The sequence below is a fragment of the Pseudorasbora parva genome, chromosome 17, assembly GCF_024679245.1.
Source record: "Pseudorasbora parva isolate DD20220531a chromosome 17, ASM2467924v1, whole genome shotgun sequence".
Taxonomy (NCBI): Eukaryota; Metazoa; Chordata; class Actinopteri; order Cypriniformes; family Gobionidae; genus Pseudorasbora; species Pseudorasbora parva.
Window position 1 is genome coordinate 34831079 of NC_090188.1, and position 13683 is coordinate 34844761.

Genomic DNA, 13683 nt, shown 5'->3' on the forward strand with positions numbered 1-13683 from the left:
TAGTTTACACAAAAATGAAATTTATGTCATTAATGACTCACCCTAATGTTGTTCCACACCTTTTATCTTCGGAACACAGTTTAGGATATTTAATATTTAGTCTGAGAGCGTATCCCAGTATATGCACACTTTACTGTCCATGTCCAGAAAGGTAATAAAAAATAATCAAATGAGTCCATATGTGACATCAGTTGGACATCAGCGGATTGATTCATGATTCGGACTGCCAATGTCACGTGATTTCAACAGTTTGCCACGCAATCCATATCATGAATTTATACGCTGATTCATTACCGTTTGAATCTTTATTTGAGGTTTGAAAACAAACGCAGAAGAGAAGACAATGCTAAATAGGTCTTAAATAGTAAGTCGAAGTTTTTGTTATTTTTGGACCAATGTATTTTTGATGCTTCAAGAGATTCTAATTAACTAACTGATGTCACATATGGACTACTTTCATGATGTTTTTATCACCTTTCTGGACATGGACAATAAAGTGTGCATACAATTGGATACGCTCTGACTAAATATAAAATATCTTAAACTGTGTTCCGAAGATGAACAGAGGTCTTATGGTTGTGGAACAACATTAGAGTGATTCATTGATGAAATAAATTTCATATTTGGGTGAACTAAACCTTTAACAGCACATTTTCATTTTTGGGTGAACTATCCCTTTTAACAGCGTTAACTAAAAATATAAAAATCTTTGAACATCTTAATTATTCTTATAGAACTGTTTTCCAACATAATGTTGGAAATATTAATGTGTTTAAAGCTAAAAACTTTAGCTTAAATTTATCAGGCACTAACTCTCATTAAAGGTTTAGTGAGGCTCATTAAAAATGAAAATATTGTCATTAATTACTAACCTTCTTCTTGTCATTCGACACCTGTAAAACCTTTGTTTATCTTCAGAACACAAATTAAGATATTTTTGTTGAAACCTGATGGAATAACATTTACTCTCTCAAGACCCATAAAAGGTACTAAAGACATTGTTAAAAAGTCCATCTCACTACAGTGGTTCTAGAAAATTTTTATAAAGTGACAAGAATAGTGTTTGTGTGCAAAAAAACAACAACTAAAAAACGACTTACATAGTGATGGCGGGTTTCAAAACACTGCTTCCTGAAGCTTCGGAGTGTTATGAATCATCAGATCGCCAAAGTAACATGCTTTCAGCAGTTTGGCAGTTTGACACACGATCTGAATCCTAAATCGATAAGCTGATTCATAAAGCTCCGAAGCTCTGAAAATGTATTTATGATTTATTTATTAATTAAATGGTTAGTTCGCCCAAAAATTTAAATTCTGTCAATAATTACCCTAATGTCGTTCGACACCCGTAAGACCTCCGTTCATCTTCGGAACACAAATGAAGATATTTTGGTTGAAATCCAATGGCTCAGATAGGCTTTCATTAACACCAATTTTTGCAGAAAAAAAAATTAATAACGACTTGTATAGTGATGGGCCGATTTCAAAACAAAGATTTGAACGAATGTTATGAATCACCGTATTGATTCAGGATTCGGATCGCCGAGGTCATGTGATTTCAGCAGTTTGACACCCGTTTGACACCCGATCCGAATCATAAATCAGTATGCTGATTCATAAAAATTCAAAACTTTTAAGTTATTATAGTATAGGCCCTATACTTTGTTGTTGAAAACGAAAATAAAAGAGTGACACATGTTCATTGCATTTTACCCTGACAGGAGAGTTTTGTGTCTTTATTCAAATCGACACATTAATGATTTGTCTCATCCGACTCCCTCACAATTAACTAGAATGTAATGTTTTATTACTTGGCCAGTCTGACCCATGAATTATCCAGTGTCCTGATTAAAATGGATTGCAAGTGGTATGAGGGATTTAGGTTTCCTTTTGAGGGAACGAGATGTTTCCATGTGATGATCCATGCCCTGCCAGTGGAGACGAGGGAAAACGGAGCGTCCTGTGGGGGTCTTGACTGGCAAGGGGCTGGATACGATACAGGGCACTGAAAGTGGCGAGGCAATGAGGCGACACACACTGCCAGTCGCGCCCTCTTGGGGCTCGAAGGTGAATGATTTGGTTCTTTCTTTAACCAACAACAAGGTGCCCCTTTTTGGGAGCCAGCAGCGGGGTTGGGATTTTTGAACAAAAGATTCACCTGAACCGAGTTCACCTCCGAGCAGTCTGTCTCAGGACCATCGCTTAGCCTGTTCAGCTGGCTTCGGGGTTGAGACAGGCTGTGCCGCCTTCCTCCGGGAACCTCCGTGCTTCGGCCTGGGTGAAGGCTGCTGCTGTGGTCGAGCGGGAGTGGCGGGTGCCGCAGGAGTGCAGGGCAGCATGTGTTTGAGGGCCTCAGTCTTTCTCTGAGCGCCCGAGAACTGTTGGGCAAAGTCCTCGACCGACCCGCCAAAATAGCTCAGCCTGGGAGATGGGGGCGTTCAGGAAGCGCATTCTGTCAGCCTCGCACATTTTCATGCCATTGTATCGTTTTGATTGAGATTGAAGGCAGCTGGCTTTCTAAGCGAAACCCCCATTACGTCAGTACTGATGTTACTCGGAGTGTACTGACTGAAAGGGAACCACTTTTCTAGGGGTTGTGTGGGCACATCTGTCTCCTGCTCGTATAGAGTCTAACCTTTAAACCGTATATAGGATCAAGCTAGGCCAAGCTACCAGTGATGGCCGTTAAATTGCTACATTATTTGGTCAACCACAACCAGGAAGACTTCCTATAAAACCCAATGTACTTGTTACATTGTAAGAAGAATGACATCTACACGAATATTAGTCTGTTTTATCCTTACCATAGTCAGCCAGATCCAGTCCACATCCAAATCAGATGGTGAACCTGAACCTAGACATGACCACAACACAGCCCTAAATGTCAGCAGAGAGGTGTCTACTAGATAATCCCCTGTTGCCCTCATTGACATGACAGCCATCAGCAGAGATCGTCAGCAGAAACCACAAGAACCAGACAGGTCCTCCAACACAGACCCTATGGCCAGCTTCGGCTCCATAATAGCGTGATGAATTGATCTTCAAGCAAAAGGAACTGGATGAATATTTGAATGCTTCTGATCCCAATTTGAATTCTGACCTGTGATGCAGCCTCATAATGAGAGATTACTGGTGAACTGGCCCCTCAACTGAGCCTGGTTTCACCAAAAGTTTCCACCTGTCATCGCCTCTAGTTTGCTTTATAGATTCAATTGACCAATTTAATAATTTATGATCTTTACAACGAAACTGAATCAACACAAAAGTTGCTTAACAAGTTCAGCTTAACAACAGCCTAATCATATTTCCTGTCATCACTGTAAAGCTGCGTTGAACCAATATGCATAAAGTGCTTAGTGCTATATAAACAAAGGTGACTTGACTTGGCTGTGAAATGGTTTCAGAGGCCATCGGGATTCATAGCAGCTGAATCAAACGTGATTTATTTTGGCTTTCTGTAAAAACATTAGTCGTGGCTTAAGACCAAGGGTTTTTCCCCTTTCTTCACCCCGACCAGGTTTTGTGCCTACGGTGCTGAGTAATTTGGCACGCTCTATAGTCTTGCAGGCCTTTTGTCCTTCACCTTTCCAGATGTCAGACCAGGAGAGATTAAACGTGCTATGTCCAGTCAGAACACTTGATTCTCACATCCGCAGAGCTGCCCAGTGGCTTTAATCTGACCAGTTGTTGGTAAGATTTGGTTCACCCAGACAGGGTTCCCCAGCATCCAAACAAAGAATAAGCAAGTGGATAGTTGAGGCAAATTCTTTGGCTTATGAGGCACGTGGCCTCCCTTCCCATCTGGCCATTAGAGCGCATTAAAGTAGGAGTATGGCAGCCTCTAAAGGTAGGAACACACCAAACCAATGTGAGCTCATCACTTTTGCTCTTATTCTCATGCACTGACTCGTTTGCTAAGCTGAACAGCCAATCAAAGTTATCTCATTGACAGCCCAACACCGATTTTACCTACATGTTGAATCGCCCCCCAAAAAAAGAAAAAGAAAAACAACGCTAAAAAATGGTGCGACATTGCCGATGACCAACCGTCGGCTTTGTGTGTCCCTGGCTTAAGGCATAGTTATCAGGGGTTTCCCTATAAGAAGTGTGTAATGGGGTGGGTGGGGTCTCTCCATACATATTTATAAGATTTTAAAGCTTAGACTTGGACACCAGGTCTCAAGTGCTGATCTTAAGCTTGTGCTCGCCATTATTCACACTAGGACAGGCACTTGTCAGTATGCTGTAGCTGGTATTAATATTCCTAGAGCGGCATCACCAGACACACCATAGAGTTGCCCCTAAAGGGAAAGTCTCGATAACCACTGTAACATTGGTTCCCTTAGAAGTGAATGAGATGCTGTGTCTCCTTGCCGTCCCTTCTGCATGCCTGTGACAGACTTACTTCAGCCAATAAGAAGCTGACTATGTTTGGTCTGGGTTATAGCTTCCTGATTATGCAATCATGTGTCACGTGATGATGTGCCACCAATGAGTTAGTTTGCATTTGCATTCCCACATCGTCATCATCAGACACAACATAAGACGTTTGCAGTCATAACTGAGATGTTATGCAGTGACTATGCTAGTGTTTAGTGGATCCATGTTGGGCTGTTCAAAATTATGATAAAAGTACTATGACAAACCCCAACACTAGTTGATTCAAAATTTAAAAACATTGAAAAATCTAGCAGATATTTAATGCAATGACATTCAGTTCACAAGTTCACACTTACATATAATTTATAGAGAGTAAATTAAAATGCTTATTTGGCGTACTGTCCGGCGGGAGGTCTTTGAGCTTGGACTTGGCCCAAACACAGAGTAACCGCCGTGTATGTAAGTGGTTAGAAACGGAAAAAAAGGGGCAAAATGTGGAGAAGGGGTGGTGGAGGGATACTGATAAACTGTCAACCAAACAGAGGAAAAACTTCTGCGTATATATATAAACCTCTTTTGTTGATTAGACGAGTGCTCTCCAACTGTGTCAGTTATCTGAAATTGCTCCTCCCGAATTTTTGTTAAAAAACATCATATGTTTAAAGTGTCCAAAAACATTTTTGAGGACAGCTTTTTTTTAAATAAATGTATTTCATAAAACAACTCCCAATGGGCAGACACCTTAGGTATCGCAGTCACCTGTCAACAAAGTATCCAATGATGGGGCCTTCAGTGGTGGTGTTAGGAGGTTTCCAGGACACAATGACATAATCTCTATTAGCATCATGGATCTTGATGTCCATTGGGGCCCCGGGAGCTTGAGGAACTGGAGGTGGACCATCTGTCAAGACAAAACATAATGACTTCTACACATCACTGATGCACTGAGGGAATCAGTCTGAAACAGATGTATGTACTATATGAGATCATCAGAGATAAATTATGCTAATCTGGACCTTTAAAGGCCATCAAAAGAATCACATAAGATTTCACATCAAGCCTTGGAAAAGTTCACAACTCTTTACCATCGACGTAGACGTAAGCCCTGTGGACCGCATCACCTCCCTTTGTCACCATGCGGAGGGTGTAAAGACCCTCATCATCCTTAGCGAGTTGAGTAAGCGTGAGCTTGGCAACACCTCCCCCAGACTCCATTTTCACCCACTTCGACTCTTTCAGGAGATGCTCTGGAGGGCCAAAAAAAACAACATGGGGTATCAGGAGAGAAAATGAAACTATTACTTTGTAGAATATAATGAGATTGGAGTGAAATGAGTCATAAACTAGACAAAAATCTATTTCATCAGTACATGACTCAACTGCAAAACAAATATCTACAAAACAACTTGAAAATTAATATCTGACCAGGAGTGAATGATAAAAAACTGAATCAGTTTTCATTAGTACATACAGTAGATTTATACAATTGTTTTGTATTATTCAGCTATTTGACAACACTATTTACTTCACTATATCACTATGTACTTGAAGAAATAACATAGTATCTAGAATAAATAGTGTATCAATAAATCAATCAACTTTATTTATATAGCGCTTTTACAAAAATGATTGTTTCAAAGCAGCTTCACAGTGTTAAACAGGACAATATTGCAACAAAATTTGATTTGGCTGTACAGTCGTTCTGGAAAAAAAAAAAGTGATGTTATCAGCTTATTTTAATGTATCATATAGCGACAATGTTGGCAGATTAATATCATAGTTTATAGAATTAAATATAAATTTAGTTGAATAACTTAGATCATAAATTTAGTGTTATAGTTTTAGTGTCCCCAACTGAGCAAGCCAAGCCAAAGCCAATATATCACTATCATTAATTAAATGGGTAAAAGCCGGAATTTATATTCACCAGAATAACAATAAATATCAATAATAACTTAAATAAATGTTATTAAAATATTTAAAAAGCCATGTCAACAACTGCACTAAACACTGAAATGTATGCGCTCACATTCCTCTGGTGCATAGGTCCAAAAAGTTAAATTATGCAAAATACAAATACTAAATACAAATCTTTTTTTCTTTTTCTTTTTTTTGCAAACCAAAAAAGTGCACAGTCAAAAGTCTTTGCATTTAAAACACTTCTGTATTTCCATAGCTGAATAGAGACTTTTGTTCACACAAAGACATTGTGTGAAGGAGTTCATGCTTTTTTTCTATCATTAAAATATTTTGATGCATGAAAATTGCTGCTTTTGTAAACCTCCATGAAAATGTTTTGAGTGATGAAAAACAAACACTCTAAGCACAGTCACTCACAAGTCCCAAGACAATAAAGGATTATTAAACTATTGTAAAGGCACAGTCTTTACAGTAAACATTATGGCCAAATAAAAACCAAGTTAACTTAATTGCAATATTCACTCTTATTGTCTAGCAGCAAAAAACAGAACAGTTTGAGCAGCCCTACATAAAATACTGACTCAACCCATCGTGTTTTTCAGTCAGTAAATAATAGGGTATTAAAAACAGTCATTATTTTTGCAGTTCTGTTTGGTGAACAAAAATGACAAACGTACAGACAGATTTACTAACAGCTTGTGGTAAAAACCTTCTTTTGGCATTAAAGGGTTACTTCAGCGATTAGCATATGGCTTTGTATCAGTAGAAACCCTGGAGTATATTCAAATGATTTTGCTTTCCCCCCTCATATCCCCCTGAGACAAGAGATTTATGCATTTTATTTCTGGAAAAATTCCTCCTATGATGCAAATTGACGATATTTGCCCAAAGACTAAAGACTACAGCCAGCAGAGGGAGCCGGGAACCATTTCCGTATGTTTTGAATCTGCGCATGGGGGATGGGAGATTACACTCAGCTGGCAGGGAGAGCTCAGCTTGCAGCTACAGGCACTCATTTAAACGGAGCTATAGTGAGCAATGTAAGTCTTCTAACTTCTCAAATTAATTTCTATGAAAGTTAAGCTTGCAAAGGCATGAACTGAAATGCGTGCCAGACTGAATCCGCGTTGTGAATGTATGCCGCGAGTGTAGTCGCGATTACCTCAGCTCTCATCACGAGACCTCATCAGCTCATTTTTTTCACTCCTGTAGTTAGTGCTCAGTGCTGTGATACTCGCGCGGTGACTCACTCATTATATTGAACAGACACGTTCAGTTTTTAATTGTAGTGTCTTCTCTAACTCAGTCACTGTAATCAAGTTGGTGGCTTTGGGAATGGCCTCACAGGGCAGCGAAGCATTCTGGGAATTGTAGTCTTTCATCCCCATGAGACAAAAATACATTTTTTGTCTTTTCTCAGTCTAGAAGGTACCAAATTCAAAAATAATTTCACATTTCTACTACATTGATGACCCAGTTTAAATACAGATTCATCTTCCCAGCGCTGAAGTACCCCTTTAAAAAACTTCTTGGGAACAGAGACATACATCAGTACTGGCCAACAAATTGGGAATCATTTTCAGAGAACAATCAACTTTGAGTGTTTTAAAACCTGCCAATGAACATTGGCATCCGGTTGACTTATTCTACACTCCTCCCTACAGTGCGTGTAAATAAGGAAATGGAATACCGCATCTTTGCTTTTCCGCTGAGGAGCTTGAACTAATGACTCGTGTAGGTACAGCACCTGTGTCGACGGGATGTACGTCTCTGTTACTTTCTTCAGGGTTACATACGTAACGGGAGGTTCCCTTTCAGTTGGTCATGCTCAACGTACATTGGAACTGACTAGAGGATGGATACCCGACCCGAGCCTGATGGGTCCCAACGGTTTCAGGTTCGGGTCGGGCCCAGTCACGTCAGCACAAAAAGGCATTGAACCTTTTAAATTTAAAACAGCTTATTATTTAAGTAGCCATTGGGCCTGTTTAACTTGATGCAATGGTTTGTTTTTGTGATTAAAATACATTTTAAATATTACCTTAACATCCGTCTTCCAGTGTGCGGAAATTTGTTTATGTCACTGTAACAACAACGTGCAACATGTGCGTGCATATTGCCCGCTGGATCCTTGTCATTCCAGCCAGCAGCACTACCAGTGAGCGCAATTTCAGCGCTGCTGGCAGGACCGTCAAGTAGAGAAGGACAGCCTTGAAGCCATCTACAGTTGATGCAATCCTCTTTCTGCATGAAACCTTAAAGCAGCACTAGGTAACTTTTCAACCTTCATAATATATTTTTTAAGACTCTTGTGATGATAAATCGACTTACAATAGGTTGAATGACATGTCTGCCATAGCCTGATGGGGCCTGTATCGTTTTTAATCGTACTTTTAAACTTCGGGTTTCGGGTAGTAACCCGAGAACAAAAAGAACTACAAAATTCGACTGCTTTACGGCATATACGTCACTTCCACCAACACCCACACTTCCTTAAATTCGGACGTGCGAGCCCAACTTTGTTCGTCGGATAATATAGTCATGTCCGAAGCAGCAGAGACAAATAAGAAAGAAAAGGTTTTGCTGGAGGAAAGCAATAAGAGGAAACGAAAAATTGATGGGATTTGTAGTGGACACCAGAATTCCAGGGCCCAGTTTATGGCCGGGCCCCTCTTTGCCCATAACAGTGGACAAAGGTTTGCTCCATTTTGATTGGATCTTGTTGCACAAACAAGATGTCCAACCCATCAGATAAAGATGCTTGGACAACATCCAGACACCTCTTTGAGGGCAAGAAGAAGACCTCTAGTAACAAGCCCAGGAAGGACAGGACTTCTCATTGGTCCACATGCAGTTTCTGCCCTTCACCCATCTAGAGATGGATCCCTAATGACCTGATTTGTGACGGCCATAAACATTCCTCGGGACTTCAGCAGTAGTGGGTGAAACAAAGAAAGACCAAAACTGATCCATCCAAATCCATTCACAACTATGTTTGGAAACCTTAAGACTGATGTAAACTACACATATCCATCTCATACTTATTCAGAGAAATAAGTATTTTCAGTGACAGCTATTTGTAATGCAACATCTTCCACAAATTCAGCTGTTAATGAACAAATGAATGAACACATGACAGTTCAATCTTTTTCCATCATGTTTAGTGTCTATTTGTTTAGTATATTGCCAAGGGTATTCTGATGGTGGTTTGGAAAGTGAGAAATGCATTGATGAACTTTAAAGACACTTTAAAGACTTCTAACTGTGTACAGTATGCAAATGAGTTCCACAGGGGAAAGAAGGGTGGGCCACACTGTGTGCCCTCTCTGATGCCAGCAGCCAATAGCAACACTGGAATGGAGAAGCGCCAAATTGCAATCTCCTCCTATTCAGAAAAGGATAAAGGTACCCTTTCAATAGACACACCTTGTTCTGAGTCTGTCCCTTGAGGATAAGACTGTGACAGAGCAACCAGGTTCTGAGTCTCCACATCCGAGAGACAAAAAGTTCACCAAGTTCTGAGTCTGTCCCCTGAGGATTAGACTGTGACAGAGCAATCAGGTTCTGAGTCTCCTCCATGCGAGAGACAAACAGTTCACCAAGTTCTGAGTCTGTCCCGTGAGGATTAGACTGTGACAGAGCAACCAGGTTCTGAGTCTCCACATCCGAGAGACAAACAGTTCACCAAGTTCTGAGTCTGTCCGCCGAGGATTAGACTGTGACAGAGCAACCAAGTTCTGAGCCTCTGGTTTAACCAGAGAGACAACACAAGATCCGAGGATCTGAATCTACAGCTTGTGAGGCAGTGACAGATACGACAACGTTCTGAGCCTCCAGCCTGTGAGGAAAGAGACATTAACCAACACTACGTTCAGAGTTTTAGTCCAGCGAGACGACTACAGCGCGTCCTGAGTCTCCATGCTAAAGAGACCAGAGCAGATTGACCAACTTCTGAGTGTCTGGTCCAAAGAGGCAGAAGACACACAGAGACATTTGCAACAAGGTTAAGCTCTGGAGAGCAAACCTTCACTTCAAGGTTCCTTCATCTGCGTGTTCCAGGTTAAGGACCTTCTGCACCTACTTCAGGGCCTCATCTGCGTGTTCCAGATTTTAGGACCCTTTGGTGCCACAGGAGATCAGCATCCCACAGATCTTCGTGTTCAAGGCTGTTGAAACGGATTCCAGCTCCTTTCGTTACTGCACTGTCTCCCAGCAAAACCAGTGGAAGAAGTCATCACCATCGGACTGCTTACTCAACCACGTGGAACGTAAATATCACTTAACCAAACCTCTTTATAGAGACCATGGCATTGTTGATTATTATCAGTATATGATTTTCTAATTTACATTAGAGGTAATATAACTGATGCTAGTTAATAACAAATAATCTTTCGTTTATTTGTTTGATACATAATAAGGTTATTCACCTTAATTTCAGAGAAACAACAGTTTATCTTTCCGTAAGATAACGTATCTCTTCTATAGCCACACTTAACTTACTCACATGTATTTTACGCATTTTACGCACTTTATTCCTTTATCATTCATTGTATTCATTTAGTAGTTGTGTTAATTGTTCTGTTTATCTTTTGTTAATAAAATCTATTTTATTACAATTGTGTCTTCCTTGTGCTGATAAGGCAGAAAAGGCTCTACAAGTTAGAAATCTCACCAATCTTTCAGATAAATAAGCTGACCAACTCTTCCCCCTTTACATTCATTATAAATGACTGGGCAGCCTCCTGTGCGGAGTGTTCTCATACAGCCAAGGTAAAAGGCCTTGACTAGTGTCCCAAACTAACAGGGGGAAGGTGGTCATCTGATGTACTCATAACCACACCTTAAGTGACGTGAGATCCAAAATTCACAACGTCAGCGGTGACGTGAGTACCAATCACTACCTTACTTAGTGTCCTTGGGTGGACAAAAGTAAAAATGACTACAGATTAAAGGCAGGACGAGGATCAACATGTGACCAGCGTTTGCTCGTCGGCGTGAGCTGAAGGAGGCGTGCCCGACCGATGCTGTCATGCTTGTTGCGGTGAGCTACCACTCAAACATTGAACTGAAGTATCATATAGATTCTGTAAAACGGTCACCAATAGACTACTATAATGATGCTGGCTTGTAAACGTGAGCATCGTTATTATTTGGCGTTTTAAAAAAATAAAACCCATGAAATTATATTCATATGACATGCTGAAACATGCCACTGACTGTAACGTTACCTGGGATGAAGATATTTCACATGCGCCGCCAGAACTCTGAACTCCTCTTGCAGTGTTCAGGGGAACTAGTGCACCGACCCGCGGCGCCACTTTTATGAAGTTATTTGGCCCGCACCGCATCACTATATATTTTTACAACCTGCCACGCACCCGCGACCATTAAATAGACATACGGGGTCCGCGGGTTATGAGATGACCCGCGCATCACTAGTTCAGGGCTATCAGGGTTGTCATGTCAACAAATGCACGCGCGATGGCATCCCCTGTTGTAGGATGACAGATTTTACAACAGTAGTTGAGGACATTATTTTTTCCAAACTGTGGAGTTCCAAAAGTGGGGCTTTAATTAGCCTAAACTTTGATGGATAGATTATGTAAATAGATTCCATGTTGCAGTTTAGTAGCCATACAGTTTTCAAGAAAAATGGTAAGAGCAGTGTTGCCACAGTTACTTTGAAAAAGTAATCTGATTACTGATTACTCCTTTAAAAAGTAACTTAGTTACTTTACAGATTACTTGATTTTAAAAGTAACTAAATTAGATTACAAGTTACTTTATTAGTTACATTCAGCAGTTGCCGACAACACCCCTGCCGCCTCATAATAGAAATGACAACCGTTTTTGGCAACACACTTTATTGCATTTATGCCCGAGCCTGACGGCCCCGACTTTTTTACGCCCCCTTTTTTAGGCTTCTCCTTCGTTTTATATTTATTTTAATAATTAAAATGAACAATGAGATGTGCTGGTGGAAACAACATGAGACCATGATAGCTTGCGCCACTGTAAAGATATGGCTCGCGCAGGGTTAAAGAGTCCGTTTCTTCAGTGCAGCTGCTAGAGTTATGGCCTTTTTACAACTGGTTCCTTCATTCATTTTCTCTGACCAGGTATCTATTTGATTGTGAAATGACCAGCAGTAGGCCTAAATGCCTTCCGAGAGTCTTTCGAGACGTATTTAATTCCGATCACTCAAACAAACCAATTCAGAAGGTGCATGAAAGCATTTCAAACTAAACCGGACAAATGTAAATGTATCTGGTTGTTTAAACCACATGTGTAAATTTTACTCCTGGCAAATGATTAAAAAATAAATGTGTGAGAGCGTGTTATGTTGTAGTCAGATAGATATGATGGTGCTACTGCAACATCGCTGCAAATGAGTAAAGCAAGCCAACGCATATGGCCGTAAATGAAACTTTAAAATAAGTCACACAAAACACGAACATCTTCAATATAAATTAATGAGACTAAATGACCTTACCAGTGCTTAGGTCGCTCTCTCTCATATTGCGATCTTTGAATTTGAAATGGGCTGCTGAATAAAATGCTAGAATATTTTGCTTTGATGTGAACTCCGTTAAATGAGCATATACCACGGGAATTGAAGATCGGATTTATATTAATATTGCTGAAGTGTAAGGTAGGGGCTATAAGACAACCTGCATGTACTTTTTATTTTATTTTTTAGATTGTGTAGCCCGTTTCGTTTTTTTGAAGCGCCGTTGCAAGCAGTAAGATAGCCTGCCTCAGCTCGTCAAAAATGCCTTAGTGGTGGTATAAAAACTAGCCTACTTTGTTTTTAATGTCAAAGTAGTTGTATTTCGTTTCGTTTCTTTATTAAGTCCATTTAGAAAAATGTTTAGAGCAATTTTTTGTTTGTTAAATTAAAGTTTTATTTTTTTTTTATGTGACGACCCAGTGAGTTAACCGCATGTTTAATAGTCTCTCAAACCAACTCTTGAATTGTCTTGCCTACATAAACTTTAATTTAACAAACAAAAAATTGCTCTGAACATTTTTCTAAATTAGGTTAATAAAGAAACGAAACGAAAAATAACTACTTTGACATTAAAAACAAAACTGAACTATTTTAATGGCTGCAACAATGTAAAAAAATTAAATAAATAGCCGGACTCGGGCTGAGAATTTTGATAAGCTGTCGGTTTTTACTAAGGAAAATGACTAAAATAGTAACTCGCAGTGACTTGGATAAGTAACTTTAATCTGATTACTGGTTTGGAAATAGTAACGCGTTAGATTACTCGTTACTGGAAAAAAGTAGTCAGATTAGAGTAACGCGTTACTATGTAAAGCGTTACTGGCATCACTGGGTAAGAGTGACTTTCATTTCAATAAGCATTTCAATTGTGT

The 13683-nt window shown here is 39.9% G+C and overlaps 1 protein-coding gene across 1 annotated transcript in view; it reads right to left on the reverse strand.

The window, feature by feature from the left end:
* myom2b (myomesin 2b) overlaps window positions 1-13683 on the reverse strand; it is a 72977-nt gene that overhangs the window by 49338 nt on the left and 9956 nt on the right. Inside the window, exons 9-10 of the mRNA XM_067421721.1 lie at window positions 5466-5627; window positions 5140-5281 (exon numbers count right to left, since the gene is read on the reverse strand). Coding sequence (XP_067277822.1) covers window positions 5140-5281; window positions 5466-5627 — 304 coding nt within the window. The remainder of the gene's footprint in view (window positions 1-5139; window positions 5282-5465; window positions 5628-13683) is intronic.